At 39.7% G+C, this 17,432-nt stretch overlaps 2 protein-coding genes across 4 annotated transcripts in view; both read left to right on the top strand.

Annotated features, from left to right (window-relative positions):
- Window positions 1-4,759, top strand: part of LOC124553648 (E3 ubiquitin-protein ligase SIAH1-like) — a 68,297-nt gene extending 63,538 nt beyond the window's left edge. Inside the window, exon 3 of the mRNA XM_047127526.1 lies at window positions 2,542-4,759. Within this exon, the coding sequence (XP_046983482.1) occupies window positions 2,542-2,802 (261 nt within the window). The 3' untranslated portion in view covers window positions 2,803-4,759. The remainder of the gene's footprint in view (window positions 1-2,541) is intronic.
- LOC124553647 (serine/arginine repetitive matrix protein 2-like) overlaps window positions 1-17,432 on the top strand; it is a 330,049-nt gene that overhangs the window by 63,753 nt on the left and 248,864 nt on the right. For 2 of the 3 annotated variants that reach the window (XM_047127525.1, XM_047127522.1), the window contains exon 1: window positions 4,914-5,097. The exons of the other annotated variant lie outside the window; for it this stretch is intronic. The gene's annotated coding sequence lies outside the window, so the exon portion shown is untranslated. Of the gene's footprint in view, window positions 1-4,913; window positions 5,098-17,432 lie in introns of those variants that run through there. 3 annotated transcript variants of the gene reach the window in all.

The raw sequence follows: 17,432 nt of genomic DNA, 5'->3' as shown, positions 1-17,432 counted from the left end.
TTGATACAATGGTTTATTTTCTGGAATGTCATTTATTAGTCTGTTATTGTTGGTCGCAAACATTCACCAACATCAATTGAATAATTTAGTGTTGAGCTGAATTTGTAATAAATTTTAGTTTTTATAAGAGAATTTGAAGGTTTACATTTCATAAACAGTATGCTACCTCATACTTAGTGTTTTTACCCAACATCATTAACTTTCCCAAGTATGTAATCTAATTACTAAGGAGAGTGAAAATCTCATAATGTACTCAACAAATTTTAACTACTTAGTGCAAACTGTATGACAGCAGTAAAATCCTGAGAAGATAAACTATTAATAAAAAAATATGCCTGTGTTTGTTGGTACATTAAAACAGGGTAATGCTCTCTGCATTAACACACTGCTGAGGCAGCTACTTTTTAACAACCAATGAGATTTGTCAAATATCTTACAGCTGTAAATGACGACTTACAAACAGTTTTGTAAAGTGTGAACGACAGTGGAACCTGGCTATAACAATATTCAAAGATCCTCGAATATTATGATGATGATGATGTAAATGATTGTCATTGTGATTGAGATTCATATTTTTAGTTTATTTTGGTGACAAATGGCAAAGAACAAATTTATTTAACCTTTTTTAGTTTTACATACAGTATTCATTCTTAAGCACTGTACATGCAGCTGTATATACTGTATTCACAATATACACAGCAGTACGTCAAGTTCTCACCAAACTTCTTTACTTAGGAGTGAAGTAATCAGTCATTTTACTCTGCTGTCTATTTGCCCAATACCCACATTTCTAAATTACATTCTGTGTTCATTATTTCATCTGCAATTTCATTGCCCCCTCCTCTAGTTTCAAAGAACAGGTTCACAATTCTGATGGCTTCTGAAGTGTCACTCACAATAGGGATAGGCACTTCTTGCAGTTGATTTCTGGCAGCAGTGCAGGCAGCAACAGATAATCAGTGTCAGCAAACGTGTCTTCAGTTTCAGCAGCATTTATTCCTTCAGTAGTGGTTCCTGCATGACACAGCTCTTGGTAGTTTGGGCTGTGCCCTGGCGCCAAGCTTTGGCAATGCATCTGATCACATCCATCAGTGTAATAGTATAATCCTGTCTTTTTTTTCAAGGCATTGGATCACTTTTGGTGATATGAGCGAAAAATAGTGGCATTTCGGACTCATAATTACTCCTTGGTCCATGGGCTGCAATAAGTTTGTCATATTTGAAGGAAGAAAAATGAGCTTAATATTTTCCAGGCCAGAGTGTGCAGAATGTGCTGGACAGTTATCAACAAGAACAAGTAGCCTAAGCTTCCCATCCCAATGCCTTATTTCAGCTTCAAAGTGTTCAGAGGTCATTCTGGACTTTTTATTAGCATTGTAGTGAATAAGCAGATTTTTTACATGCTTAAAATATCTTAAGATTTTCTGATTTATCTATCGTGTGCAATTTTTTCTTCTCATTTCCATCTGTGTCGGCGCAAACTGTAACTATTATTTATTCTGTAGATAACATGCCGCCAACACATTTTTTGCCCTTGAATTTCATAATCTTGTCTGATGCCAATTAACAGAAAATGGCAGTCTCATCTACATTAAGATGTCACAGTCTGCATATCCTTCACAGATGGTAGACCACGTGGTAGAGAGCCATTGTTGGATTATTTCAGTTTTTACTCTATGGGATTCATCGCTCATTGCCGAAAATAATGCCGTGATGTTGCTTGAATCTGTCAATCCAGCCACTGCTGCACAGAAATTCCTCATCTTCTAAATTTCTTGGCAAATTCTTCACTTTCACCGTAAGGAGAACGTGAATGCTTCTCTGATGCTTAAACCACTTAAGCAGTGCTTTGTCCACATCGCTTTATTCAGCCTGTTGTAACTGCTTAATTTTAGGTCAATTTTGTTCAAACACAGTAACAATTTCGTACTTGTTTTCCAAATTGTTTAGACTGCGGAATTAACAATGCCAAATTTGACAACCCACGTCATCCTTTTGAGTTCCACTCTCGATTTCATGAATCACTTTCATTTTTTCGTCCATTACGTAAATATTTCTTTTACTGGCCATGCTGCTCAAAAATGCTTTTGCTTCATAGCAGTTGTTATGGACACTGACATCACATGTACTGTTGGTGTGTGTTCTGTCATCGTTACCAGTACTGTAGTGTGAATGAACTAGTGTAATAATGAGGTGAGGAGTCTATATTACACCTATTGTTGATGAGAGGGTAGAGGAGAAGACAATGCCAGGTCGCTTATTAACAAAAACAGATTGCCTTCTACAGTTCATTGATTCTTGTAAAATCTTGTTGCTAAGTGAAGCTGAAAATGTCATGTACGAGGTACATTTGTCACATTAAATGAGGATTAGAAGTATGTTCCTTACGAGGAATATGGCAGTACTACAGAAATTACAACGTTATAGCCGAGTTGTCACTGTAACCGATATTGTCGTTTTAAAGTTCAGCTGTATTGGTCGACATTTTAAGTGTTTCATTTTTAAATGCAACCACTGACACTGAAACGTTTCTGCACGCAGGAGAAGTTTGACGGCCACCAGCAGTTCTTTGCCATCGTGCAGCTGATCGGGTCGCGCAAGCAGGCGGAGGGGTTTGCCTACCGGCTAGAGCTGAACGGGCAGCGGCGCCGGCTCACTTGGGAGGCGACGCCCCGCTCCATCCACGAGGGGGTCGCCTCTGCCATCCTCAACTCGGACTGCCTGGTGTTCGACACCTGCATCGCGCAGCTGTTTGCCGACAATGGCAACCTGGGCATAAACGTGACGATATCGATGGTGTAGCGAGGTGGGGGCGGCGGCAGGAAGGGTGGTGCTCGGGCCGGGGCAGAGGAGGGCGCAGATGGTGGGGGGCGGGATGCCTGCGGCCCTGTGGATGGTGCCGGAGATGACTGTCCGGTGTCAGACGCACAAGAGTTGCTCCGCCTGCTGTCCGGTGACTGACTGATGGGAGTGACTCCTGCCATCCCCACTCGGGAGGCTCAACAGACTGTGACCGGGGCCCGTGACAGGCCGATCCTGCAGACACTGCCGTTCCCATCTCCCACTCGTGTGTTAGTGTATGTGTAAGATTACTCTGGGACTGAAGCTGTATTCCTACCGCAGCACCCCTCTGTGTGACAAATTACTATGTGACAACTCCTAAAATTGCACCTGTTCCCAGTATAATTTCTTCACTTTGAAAAAAGTATAATACAACGGTGTGTCTCCGTAATGAAGCCTAGCAGTGTGTCATCAACGTGGCAAGTGCTCAACAGATTCCCATCGAGTCATTTTGAGTATTATATTAGCCCTGTTGTGCTTATAGTACACTTGTAAACACCATGTGAAAACTCTTTTAAAAGTCTTTCCGGGAGCAGTGTCGGGATAGCGTACGATTTTGTTACTTTGAGGCTAGATCTCTTGCATTCCAGAATGTGATTTGCTCGTTTTCCCCGCTCAGCAAGAGTTAAATCTTTTGGGCCAGCGAGTTAATCTGGAATGGTGTAATTTACAAATAACTGTGTTTGTGGGCCAGACATTGATTAATGTTTTTAGTATCTGACTATTTGTGACTGCTGAAATTCTTACAGTTCCAAAGAGAAACTGATGTCTGTGTTGTAAACGGCAGTCTGATTAATACACATATGTGATAACCATTGCAGTTCCTGTAATATTGTAGATGATGTTTAAAATTTGTGTGGCTGTGGGTCAGCCTATTCCTGTAACACTATAATATTTAAGTGTGTTAACTGAATCAAAATTTTTTGATAGGCACAAAATTATAGTTAAATAATTGTACTCAATGCTATGGAGGCAGATATTATAATCATCGTCATATAGTAACACTTACTTAGTTTAAAGTGCAGTGTGATTCTGTTTACTGGGATATATGTGGAGTCCTAAAATCATACAATGAACGACACTCCTACATAATAACAACAACTATAATTGTCTTTATTTTTATTTTTGTAATGATCAGACATTCTTGTGTAGCGACTTGCTTCTTTAATCTTCCTGTGAAATTTAAAGCTCTTGTTTCATGGTAATAACCATCATTTTAGTCTCATGAAGTTAATTTCTAGAAACATTTAATCACAGTAATTGCTTTGTAGTTCCATGGTGCAAAAAGTGGTCTTTTAGGTACTTTGAGCATCATGTAAGCGCCCACAAAGAATGCTCACCGGCTAGATGTTAAATGTAAATTTTCTCATATGACTGCACAAATCAAGATTTTTTTTTATTAATTTAAAAATAATATACATAGTAGAAAGACACTTCGGTTGTTCCTTTTATCGCTGATTTGCAATCGTGTAGCTGTGTTCTTTCATTCCTGCTTAATACAACATTTCAGTGTCAACTATTCTCAAATCAACATTTTTAATTATTTAAAATATTATACAGATTAGAAAGACTTTGTTTTTCTCTTTTACTGATAATTTGCGATCAAGAAGCTGTGTTCTTCCTTTATTGTTTAATCTGACATCTCATTCCAGTGCTCTCGCCACTTGATTTGAGGTTTGTTTGTTTGTTTGTGTTGACGTGCCCCTGACATTTGCACCATGTGAACATCTGCTGGTTCAAATAATAAATGAAGTAATCTTGCTAACTGTTCATTAGTTACTTAGAGTAAGTTACTTTAAACATTTGGCAGCTTGTCACATAAATGTTGGACGTAAACTGGGCATTGGCACAATTTGTAGATACTGGTCTGTTAAATTAGATCAAATTGTGTGAAATATATTATGTGGAAGTAATCTGACACAAGTGAATGTATTTTTATAAATTGTGAGACGCTTCTTACCTCCAGAAGTATGTTAGGAACATGAATTTTTGCATCTAGGGTTAACTTCCAGAAAGCAGTGCAGTTGCAGAATGTAGGCGTGTGATCCAGCCTTAGCTAACTCTCAAGAACTCCCGACCCGTCTCCAATAGATTGCTCTACCGAAGATGTGGCGGACTGAGATACGTGCGGCACGTAAGGCGATACTGGAAGTAGCTCCGAACACATTCCGCCTCTGCAGTCTTACTGGCATGATGAACGTGTAAATTCTGCAAGTGGGAGGATACCGTCCATCCCGGTGACCCCTTTTCTGGACGGTAAGTTGAGGATTCTCTTTGTAATTGTTCAGCACAGTAGGGAATGTCTGAAACGGAGATGTTTGTGCCCACCTTTTTTGTGCTTGGGTCATGTGGGTTTGTTCTGTCTTTCAGAAAGCACCAGAGCATGCAGTTTTCATTCATATTTTTAGCAAATTATATCTCTGAGGACCAGGGCCAGATTTCCAAGCATTACACCCTAGGCCGGAGACTTTTCAGGGCACCCCGTCCCTCTGTCACTCATTGATTTTAGACTTTCGACATTTTTATTTTTTGTTGCTCTAAAGAATTAAGATTCTCTACTACAAAAATGTAATCAGTAGTGGAATTACTTAAAGCAAATGTATTGTGGATGTAGAAATTAAAAGTTATGTTGTCAGCTATTTACTTTTCTGCTCAGAAAATGAAAACTATGTTGGAGTAATTGAAAGGAGTAGGCTCAACTTTGGCAGTTTGCAGTTTGGTTAAGGAAAAGTGTGTATGCAGAGGGGAATGCAGAAGCTGTTCTCAACCTAGAATGACAACCAACGAATCCACTGGTTCACTATATCTGCAGAAAGAAAATAAGTAAATGTATTTTAATATGAAACCATAAATATATTAACCTAGAAAGTTAGTGTTAGACTTAAGAATCTTTCATTGAGACTTGTTTCCAGTCTGACTGTCAAACCAATGTCATCTAGTACATAAAGCAATGCAAAATTTGCAAATCGGGCACTTTATGACTAGTTGGCATTAACAGTTGACCTACAACTGAACTCTACTCATGTGTGGGATGATGAATATTCAGATCTACGTCCAGCCAACTTGCTTTAGATTTTCCATTATTTCTCTAAACCAGTACAGCCAAATGCCAAGATAGTCCCTTTTGAAAGGACATGACCAATTTCCTTCCCCCATGCTGGAAACAATCAGAACTCATGCTCCATCTTAATGACTTTGATGTTGATGGGATGTTAAACCTTAACCTTCCTTTCTTTGTTTTACTACTGAACAATCAACCAAATGCAATGCCAATGACAGTGCTGCTGACATGCTGTACAAGTTTTCAGGTGGTGGGGAAGAGAGAGCAAATTTGTGGAAAATACAAATACTGATTGAGATCTCTTGGCAACACTGTTCCTTGTACCCTGGTCTTGGGCATGGGCATAGCTGATACATGTGAAAATCCTGCTCTGCCAAAGGTAACTTAAGAAAAATAGAAATTCACAGATTCTTTAGATTCAGAAAAAAATGTGTGACTGTGTTGTGTGAAATACACTTACTGAAATTCTGAAGTTATTAGAGATAAAAAGCAGTGGACTGTTATCCACTGCTTCTACAGAAATAAGACTAAGTTACAGGAGTTGGACACAAAATGGAGGGAGTGGTTGACAACAGAGTGAGTCAGGGTAGCAACCTATTCCCCATGGTATTCAGTCTTTACATAGAGCAATCTGTGAAGAAAAACAAGGAGAAATTTGGAAATGGAATTGAAGTTAATGTATTAGAAATAAAAACTGTTTGAAGGTTTGTTGATGGTGTTGCAATTCTGAAACAGTAGGGGACTTGTGTTCATCTTACATCTCTTTTCCACGTATTCATTCTGACCAACTTAAAACAGAAATTTTAAAAATGGTATAAATATAGTTTAGTCAAATTAAATCAGGTGACGCTGATGGAATTAGATTAGGAAATGAGATGCTGAAAGTAGGTGACTGCTGTTTTGGCTGCAGAAAAACTCATGATGGCTGAGTAGAGATTATGTAAAATACAGATTTGCTATAGCAAGAAGATAATTTCTGGAAAAGAGGAATATGTTAAAATTGAATCTAAGTGCTGAAGTATTTTCTGAAAGTATATTTGTCTTTAGTATAGCTATATGCAGCTGTAGCATGTGGTTTGTATACCTGGGAAACTGCAAAATTTGCCAATCTGAACTAACCTAGACCTCGGGCTATGCTGCAGATCAGCCTGTGACCACAACCAAGATTTTTGAGGAGAGGGGACAAAAGCTAGCCAAAAGTTTGCTTACTGTATCTCCTCTGTGTTCCATACACAATTACTGAATCACACCAAAAAGAAACTCCACGATGTAATCTTCAGGTATCGTATTTATTTGTCGATGTCACATTTCCAACATTTTTATTGCAACAAATTTTAACTAAAAGATGCATTTTGAAGATAGCTCTTTAATGCAGTGTATGTTTTCTTCACTGCATGCTTAATTTTTTTCATGTTTTCAAATCTAAGCCTGGGACGTTTATTGTTGTGTGTATGTTCAGTTCGCATCTTTTATGAGTATGCGAGACAAAAGCTTGAAGTTTTCGTGACATCACAGGTCTTGCGCTGTGACTGGTGGCAGAGGCAAACCGAACAGCTGCCATGTTGATTTGTTTGCGAGCTAGTGTATTATATGTGTCAGGGTTTTCATATTTATAGTTCTGTTTAAAGAAAAATATGCAGTATAAGTGACAAACGACTTCAAAACACACAATTTTTTGAATGGTTTGTTTGCTAAAGTATTGGAAAATGTGACACCTGTGTAGAAACATGTTACCACCCATTTTCACTTCATTTAGTAAGCTACATGGGTAGTTACAACAAATGAATTACTTCTTATCACCTGTTAATATACGTTTGCTTACCATAATTCGTTTGTTTATTGATGAAATCAGCTCGTCTCCCATTGCTCGCTACACAATAGTCTGTGACTATTTAATTAAAATTTGGACGATTCAGTAGTTCTTTTTCAAGCTCATCTTCAAAATTTTTACCTTATAAATTGCAGACTGAATTAATATTTTCCTTTTTTCAGACTCACTGTATGCTGCAGTTATTGGCAAGAAAATAACTCGAGCACAGTTCACTCACAAAAATAAATTTATTATACTGAAACGGGGGCTTTTTCAAGGGCATATTTCCTGTATACATTCATGAAATCCCCACTAGATGATAACAATGTAACTGTATTCTACTGCTGTCTAGCGACACACGTACAAACTTATTCTCGCGGTGTATAGGATTGCCAACAACAGGGAAAAAAACTATCTAAAACACTGTCAGTTCATTAATACTAAACGTCGATTAACCATATGTCAAAGTACAGGGTAGCGCTGATAAAAGTAGCTCATGGAAGTATAAAGGAAATGCAGTGAAATTGTGGAAACAAAGAGCTGAAATGGACTTAACATTTATTTCCAATGAAAATGCAACAAAAAGTTCGTTTATAGATGGTGCTGAAAGCAAACCCTTGCAATATCAGTACACAGCTGAGCACATCTAAGCACATTCAGATACACCCGTCGTGAAGTTCGGATATCGATTGCGGCTGTCACAGCTGGTGATGTTTTTCAGTTGATGTATCGTGTGTGCATTTGTTTCATAGACCTTGCTCTTCAAATGATGGCCACAAGTGTTTGCCAACAGTTCGTTCCTCAGTGAAGGCATCACGTATTCGTTCCAGGGATACATTAGATGTATGGCTGTTGCACCATCTTGCTGGAAGAGGCTGTGTTGTCCTTCATTTTCAATCAGTCAAGCACAAAATATATGAAACAGTTCCACATATGCAACATCGTTAATGGTAGTGTTGAAAAATATCAGTCCGGTGGTGCAAATTTGAGTTACACTGCACCAAACGCCGATTTTTCATCGTTGAGTGGTTGCTGACACAATGTTAAAGGTTCTCCATTGCTTAGCACCTCGTGTTCTGCGAAGTCGTGCGACCAGAGATATGAAACGGTGCTCCATCACTCATGATATAGTCGAAGGGGGTCCAACAAACATTATTCAAAAGCCACATGCAATAATTTTTACATTTCTGACTGTCATCCTTTATCTCACACGGCATTAGTTCAGATTAAGACTTTTCAATATCTGCTGGCAACTCCTCCTTGTTACATGTGCCTGTTGGGCAAACTTACATATAAACTTCTTTGGGCCCTCAACAATTCTTTGATGAAAACCTGCAATGAGTTTTGGTGTGGAAACTGAAGGAATTCTTTGTTTTCTTACATTTTGTACAGATCCGCAGCATGCCAGTTTTATATAGGCTCTGTATTGTTCTCTCTGCTGGTAATCCTCTGTCTTGATACTTCATCCTGAAAGTTTCACAGGTTTCCTTAATTGAACCTGTTTTCACATGTGCTTCTACAATTTCAATTCTTTCTTCTGTTGAGAAAGTCATTTTGCAAACTGCAAAGAGAAGTTTCTAACCTCAGTGATGAAATAATGTGAAATGCTGACAGAAGAATGCTAACAGTTGATTATTGCATAAAACCGTCCATTGTTGTAGCTGGTTACTTTCTTTCAGAAGGTGAAATATTACATTCTCATTCAAAAGGGAGCCGGGCTACTTTTAACTGTGCTATGCTGTATAACAGAGATTCACAGAGACAGGCGTTCAGTAGCTAAGTTTCAGCCACTCTGCTCATTCCCTTTCAGTGTAATGTCGGAACATGAAAATTGTGTGGAATTTGGTAGGGCACCGTCAGGTGAAATTATCAGAGCATGTGGGAGACCCGTAAGAGCTGTACTCTGTATAAACTGTACCCCGAAGCCTCTGTATGTGATGCTAACATGCATTTCAGGGCTTAGCATTAAAGAGTTGCTACTAACTGCTCAAAAACATGAGTCGTATTGACAATTCCAAAAAATGTAGACTGTCATTTGTGGGGGAAATATTCCAAAAAAAATTGAGAAAAACATATTTTTTAATAGTTCTGTCTTGGAACTATGGCTAGCCTCGTGGGGAAGTAGTTGGTGGGCAGTAAATGGTAAAAGTAATGTAGTTGATGCGTGATATATTTTTGTAATATGCACGAATGTTCTTATCGGAAATTTGTCCATTAATATATGTATACTGAATTTACTCAGCAGTTTTAGATTCTGTATCAAATCGTGTGTTAAATGTAGTGCGAACATAGACATCAATCTTTTACCAAAGCCGGGGAGGTCGGAATAGGTTCGATTATCATGCTCTAGCCCGTTAAACATAATGGTGGTGGTGGTGGTGGTGGTGGTGGTGGTGGTGGTGGTGATAGCTTTTAAAGCATGAAGTTACAGAAGAATACTGAAGGCTAGGTGGTTAGGAAGTAACTAATGAAGAGGGGCTGAATGCAATTGGTGACGAAAAACTTCAACAGAATTTGATTTAAAAAAAAAAAAAAAATAGAGAAGTGTGGGAGGCTGCAAAAGCAGAGAATGGGATATCTGGCAGTATCATTTTTGAACAGCAGAAAATAGTGACAAAAGCAGTACAGCTGCAGAAGAATGCAAGACGTAATGGGTTGTCTTGAAAGAGGTTTTAAGACACATACAAACAAAACGAGGATAATGCAGTGAAGTTGATGTGGAGGGAAACAGACTAGGAAATGAGGCACGGAAACTACATCCTTACTTTATTTTACATGTCCATTGTTCGTGAAATCTTCCTTCTCCACCGATCAGCAGCTTTTACAGCATTGTCCTTTGTCCTGTGTTTTGTAAATTGACTGCTCCATCCAAGAGTGTGTAGAGGAGCAGGTGGTGGTGTGTTCGGATTTTCCCACATTTGCACAAGTTGTCATCTACATGTTGTCATTTCCTTAGGATGTTTTTGCATTTGGAGACTCCTGATCGTAGAAGACTTGAGTGTTCTCGAGGATGAGGCGATGTCACAGTGAGGCCCCAAGGAAATTCCTCTTTCAACTTGTAAGAAAGATTGACTTGTGCCTCCTGCTGTAGATTTAAGTGTCTGGTCTCTTGGTGCAATAGTTAAGGGAGTAATTCTCTTGAGGAAATACTTTCTCGACTTCAGGTGTCTAGTGACAATAGTGAGGTTATATACAATATGTTGTTGGTCTTCTGTTTGCATCTCTCTCTTTTTCTGCAGCGACTGCTCTTCTAATTTGGGGTGTAGCTATACCTATGAGGGATTAAACAGCGGTCAAAGGTGTAGTCTAGCATCTGGTTAACAAATAGTGCTGCCTCATCTACTTGCTGAGAGTTAGCTGACACTTGCCACACAGCAATGCACACTCTCCTGCAGCAAAATATAGCTGCAGTAGTAGACAGGTTTTGCTATGTACGCAGCAAAATAACTGATGGTAGAAATACAGAGAATATAAAATGCAAACTGTGTATCTTGAAGATCAATATGTTGGCATTAAATCTAAATAAAAGTGTTGGGGCGTACTTTCCGAAAGTATTTGGAGTACCAAAATAGTATAATGAGGAAATGGGTTTGAGAACAGAAGCTTGACAAAAAGAAGCTCCATGCAAGGCAAGTAATTGAGTACACTCAGCTGACCACAGATTTACTTTCCAGTGTTCGCCTGCACTCCATTTTCATGTCATTGTCCTGTCACCCGCATACAACACACGCTGAAGAACCAGTCACACTATGTCGGATATCCGTGGACACTATTTTGTGGGATACTCTTAGTTCTGTAAAGCAACAATGCTAACGTTGTCGCATTCAACCACAATGTGAAATATGTTCCAACTTACACACTTATGTTTCGATAGTCAGAGCAACTATCCTCAGTTAGACAACCATTATAACACACAGTCATCTCCCACTCAGGAAACACACAGTTGTGCAAAATGTAAGACATTTTACAGTGGGTTCAAATACTACAATAGTATTATTGTTTGATAAACAACAATCACAACCTCTTTTACTAAAAATGGTTAAAATAAAATAGTCGTGGAGAGTACCATTGATATCGTCAAACAAATGTCCTCAGTCTCCATCGCAATGAACGTGTATGCACAGCATTCTTCTGTACCGGTTGGTTATAATTCATAGAGGTCGACTGTGGACAGTAATTATCATATGGCAGATATTCTAATGCATTAATGGGGAACTGATTTACGCTGGAAAAAATTTTGTTCCAGTTTCGGACACCTCAACAGCCTTGCCACAGTGGATACACCAGTTCCCGTGAGATCACCGAAGTTAAGCGCTGTTGGGCGTGGCCGGCACTCGGATGGATGACCGTCCAGCCACCATGCTCTGTTGTAATTTTTCGGGGTGCACTCTGCCTCGTGATGCCGACTGAGGAGCTACTTGACCGAATAGTAGCGGCTTCGGTCAAGAATACCATCATAACGACCGGGAGAGCGTTGTGCCGACCCCACACCCCTCCTATCCGCATCCTCCTCTGAGGATGACATGGCGGTCGGATGGTCCTGGTCGGCCACTCGTGGCCTGAAGACGGAGTGCTTTTTTTTTGCCACCTAGTGCAAATAGGGTGCTGTGAATGCAAAAAAGACATATAGAAATGTTTACATGTGAAATGGGTTAGGAACACAATGTAGGCAGAAAAGTTCAAATGAGGGAGAAAAACATAGATTTTGTTGTTAACCACCGCCTACACAGCTTATTCAGTATGTGCGCCAGAGATTTTGACGATGCTGCGTCCATAAAACAAAATTATCAACAGTTGCTTGCAGCAGTTCCAGTGGAATTTGAGCAACATTTTCCTGTATACTGGCCTCAGATCACCTAGAGACTGAATGTGTCACTGGCAAACGTGTTCTTTATACCCAGTACTAAAAGTAACACGGATTAATGTCAGGTCACCTTGCACGCCAGCACGCCACAGAACTGGAAAACCTCTGGAGATAACAGGTTCGTCAAGTTCACGGAAGGTTGCACTAAGCACTAAGCAGATCTTTCAAGGGGGGGGTATATGAGGTGTTGCTCCATATCGCACGAAAACAGTGGTTTCCACACAGTTGTGCACTTCCAGAGGGGGGAATCACATGTCGTACAAGGGGGTCTCGATAAGGTGCAGATGGCACGGTACAGGCCTTTTCGGTGTATTATCTTTAAAGAAGGAACTGATAATAAAGGAGCTTGTGAATTGACATTACAGTCACATGCAAGAGTGTGCATTAGCTCTTTGTGCACAACATGTGGTTTAACAGAACCAAAAATTTGCCAATTAAGTTTTTCACTGCACCCTGTAATATGAAATGTGCCTGGGGGCTAAATGTGAACAGCTCTAGCAGTTTTGCCAGGATTTGCATAGGAACATCCCCATTGTCGGCCAGCTTCGGTTCTTATTTAATCTTCAAATGGTAGTTAATGTGTGCACAAACACGAGCTGCTCAGCCACCAGTGTACGGTGAGTGGACATGTAGCTTGTGACAGGTAATGGTATTTACAGTTGGTTTGAATGTTTGTAAAAGTATTAGCTCAAACAAAAAAGACTGTCACGGCACTGGTAGTGTAGCAGCTGCAACAACTTGTAGTCGATAATCAGGGATGTGGCAGTGGTGCTGAAATAAAGAGGATAACCAACAAGAACTGCAGCACACCAGCCTTAATGTTGACGACGGATACAACCGTCGTTTGGCTGTGCGCATCAAACTGTTTTCCACATTACTGAGTGGCTAAGAATCTTTCATGGTCCCAGTTGCAGATTGCCTATTTAACAGTTTCCAAAGCCAACAGAAATATCATTTTCAGTATTTCGTATAGTTATTGACCACATTTAGAAATTTAAAATGCTGTCTCGTACTCATTAAGAGGTGCCAATTCAGAAATTATATGTCTTGAGGCGGCATAACTCAAGGTGCAAAAATTACCCAGACAATATGCATCCAGTGTCTTAGAATGGGAGCACTTGGTGACTTCTAACAAACTGTACACATGTGAAAATCTTTTTGATTCCCACCCCCCTCACTAATACCACCATAAAGACATTAAAAGAAACATAGTTTATCACTTCCTGCTTTTCCACTGTTCAACATTAGGCATGACTTTTTAATATAATAATTCCTTATTATTAAATCTTTCCGCAACACATTTTGCAGATAGTATCCACAAACACCACTAAGTCATAGTACAATATGTAGTTCTGAAGATATGGTGTAGTATTATACACGGGACATCGATTATTTAAAGAATTGCGGATTTGGGGGAGGGGTATTTGTATCATTTTATCACAGAGCAGTTGCCACATATCCTGTGTGTGTTTCAAATTAGTTTGGCCATCTTGTTTAGACTGTCTCTCGATTTCTTAATGTTACTGAGTTTAGTAATATAATGTTTGCAGCTGTGTGAAAGGAAACTGGTGCAGTACTGCTGGATCTTCCATAGTACAGAAATATTTGAAAATATAGTTCTTGCTTTTGCTTTCCGCATTCATTACTAAAAAAAATTTTGTTCGTGAACATCATTTGAGGAGGAGTAATGGGAACTCACTTAAACAGCTGTGAAGTTTTAGCAACACTGACGTGGTCCTAAAGACCCAACAAAAGAGAGAAAAATTGCAGTGAAATAAGGATTGACATTGGAATTGTGTCTGAGATTTAGTGGAGTTTACTGTGGTGCAAGGAACTTCAGTGTTAAGGACACAAAGCAGCATTTCTTTCATTAAAAAATAAATAAATAAATTAGAAAGGTGTTATGTGTTAGAAGTTCACGAGAAATACTTCAAGATTTTATTGAGACTTTTCTATGAGAGAATAATATAAGAATGGGTGCAGTTGAATACAACTAGTTCCCAAAGATTTGAAGTAACCCTCTGTTATGGAGCTCAAAGAGTGGGACTGTGGAGACGTAAACGTTTGCTGCTGTCTACGGACAGAACCAAAACATGAGGTGTGTGTAAGATTGATTTGCACTTTAACTTTCATTGACATTACAGTGCGCTATTTTTCCTTATTGCCTCTCCCCCATTATACCCTTACACACACACACACACACACACACACACACACAGAACCCTGAAACTTGTCAATAAACTGTTTTAACAGCTGTCGTTTGCTGAAAGCATGGTAGTAATACAGAGAAAAGATATCTCAATGTGCACATAATAGCCACTCTAACATGACACTGTTGGATTTAATGCCATCTTATGTACTACAAATAGCGCTAATTACTATTGAGAGTTGAGAAGTTCATAGTATGACTTGTTTTCACCTTCTTAATGTTCAAATCGCACTGGAGGAGAAGACAGCCTCCATTAGACGTAACGAAGAGCCCATAAATGTGCATAGAATCAAAGTGACAAAATTGGAATGGTGGGGAAGATATTACATGTTTGAACTGTTTCTGTTGTGGTGAAAAGATTTGTGAAAAAAGAAAATCCTGATCCTTGTTTTGTAGTTTCACTTTGGAAGAGAACATTCAGAATGTGAAACTCTCGTCAGAAAATATGGTACACAATGAAACCCACACACGGTGCCACACTTGTTGTGGAAAGTTGTATAAAGTGGAGAGCTGGCAGATAGAACTAAACAAACTGTACTTTCCATTGTCCTTGGTATGCCTTTGGAAAACTTTAAAGGGGCCAAAACTGGTTGGTTCAGTACGGGGGGAAGGTTTATTTTGCCTGAAATTCCTTGGAAGAATGCTAAACTTTTACTTTTTTTACCGTATGTATATTTGTCTCTCAGCTGTCATATTTATTCCGATCTTCAAATTATATTGTGCTAGATTTTCACTATCGGGCAAATGCAGAGGATGCACATAGTAATTGAGAATACACATCTCTGTCGAGAAACTAACAATGGTGAAGGCATCCACGGCCTCTGGGATAAAAACTGGGGTGTACAAAGATTTATTGTAGTTGTGGAGCCTGTGGTCAGTTAATTCCAAATGACGTCTTAAGGATCTTCTTAAAATTATATTAGCAACTGAACCTGGCTCCGCACAGGTCACACTGTGGATCTACGGCCAGACCACTTATCTGGTGTTGTGATAATTTTGTTTATGGGCCACTGTGTGATTGTAATTAAAAATCAGAGGAAAATGTTAGGCAACTGAGTATCATAACTTTCGTATGATTTAATCTATTTAAGCTAAACCCTGCGGGAAAGTTCTTGGCAGTGCAAATGTCATCTGTTCCGTATCTTAGCAGTGCTTAGAGTTACACGTTGTGGTAATGATGGGCGCTGGGAGCTATTGCACGTCCTGGTCTGCCAGACTGCAGTGCCAGCTCGTAGTGAGCTACATTTTGTGTGACAACTTCCTGGATTTCCCTTCACATCCCTTAAACACTATACACCAAAGTATTTATTCTTATCAACTTAATATGTAATATGTACAGCCTGCTCTGCAGGTCATTTAGGATGTCATTGGTAGCTCACACTGGCCTCCCAGTTGTGGTAGCTCGTGCCAGGCTGCTGCTGTGTCCTCAAGCCTTCCTTGCTGTCAGTCAGTCAGTCATTGAAAATCATATCAGGAAATCTGTGGTAGCTTCTGATATTACTGATATTAGCCTTAACATACAGACAGAAACAGTGATGGAGGGCTTTAACCCCATATCGTCTCTCTCTCTCTCTCTCTCTCTCTCTCTCTCTCTCTCTCTCTCTCTCTCTCTCTCTCTCTCTGAACCGTTGTGAAGTGCAAGGGAGAGGGTACTCTGTGCGTGCTGTAATTAATCTTACCCTCACAATTCCTATGTGAGCGAAAGGTACAGGGCTGTTGTATATCCTTAGTCATTGTTTAAAGCCAGTTTTTGACACTGTGTTAGTATAGTTTCTCCAAATAGTTTCCATTTATCTTCAAGAGTCTGCCAGTTCGAGTCTTTCAACATCTCGGTGACACACTCTCACAGGTCAGACAAACGTGTGACCATTCGTGCTGTCCTTCTGTGTACACGTTCAATGTCCCTGTTAGTCCTATTTGGTGTGGGTTGTACACACTTGAGCTATTCTAGAACAGGTTGCACAAGTGATTTCTAAGCAATCTCGTACATAGACTAACTGCATTTTCCTAGTATTCTATGACTAAACCAAAGTATGCTACCTTCTTTATCCGTGACTGAGCCTATACGACTGTTCTGCTTCGTGTCCCCACCACAACCAAGTATTTGTGTGTGTTCACAGATTCCAACTGTGAGTCTTTCACACTGTAGTCATAAGATACTCTGTTTTTTAGTTTTGTGAAGTGAACGATCTTATATTTTTGAACATTAAAGCAGGCAGCCAGCCATTGCACCACTTTGAAATCTTATCAGTCTGACCGAATATTTGTACACCTTTGTTCAGAATGTATTTCATTGTAGGTAACTGCATCATCTGCGAAAAGTCTGCATTCACTATTAATATTGTCTGCGAGGTCATTAATGTATGACATGAACAGCAAGTGACCTAACACAACTCCCTGAGATACACCAAAAGTTACTTCTTCGTATGTCGGTGACTCTCCATCCTCGATAGCATCCTGCATCCTCCGTACCGAGAAATCCTCGATCCAATATTATTGGCAAGAATACACGAGCAGAGAAATTTAGAACTTCATCCACGCTGACCGCATCGGTATCTAGCAGGCCCTGCCCTCAGCCGGAACAGCAGAACTGAGTGGCACAGTGTGGTCCGATGCCCTGCAGCAGAGGGGATTCAGTGACGCAATT

This window comes from Schistocerca americana, chromosome 11 (genome assembly GCF_021461395.2).
Source record: "Schistocerca americana isolate TAMUIC-IGC-003095 chromosome 11, iqSchAmer2.1, whole genome shotgun sequence".
In the NCBI taxonomy this organism is placed as follows: Eukaryota; Metazoa; Arthropoda; class Insecta; order Orthoptera; family Acrididae; genus Schistocerca; species Schistocerca americana.
This window is presented reverse-complemented; position numbering and strand designations above follow the sequence as displayed.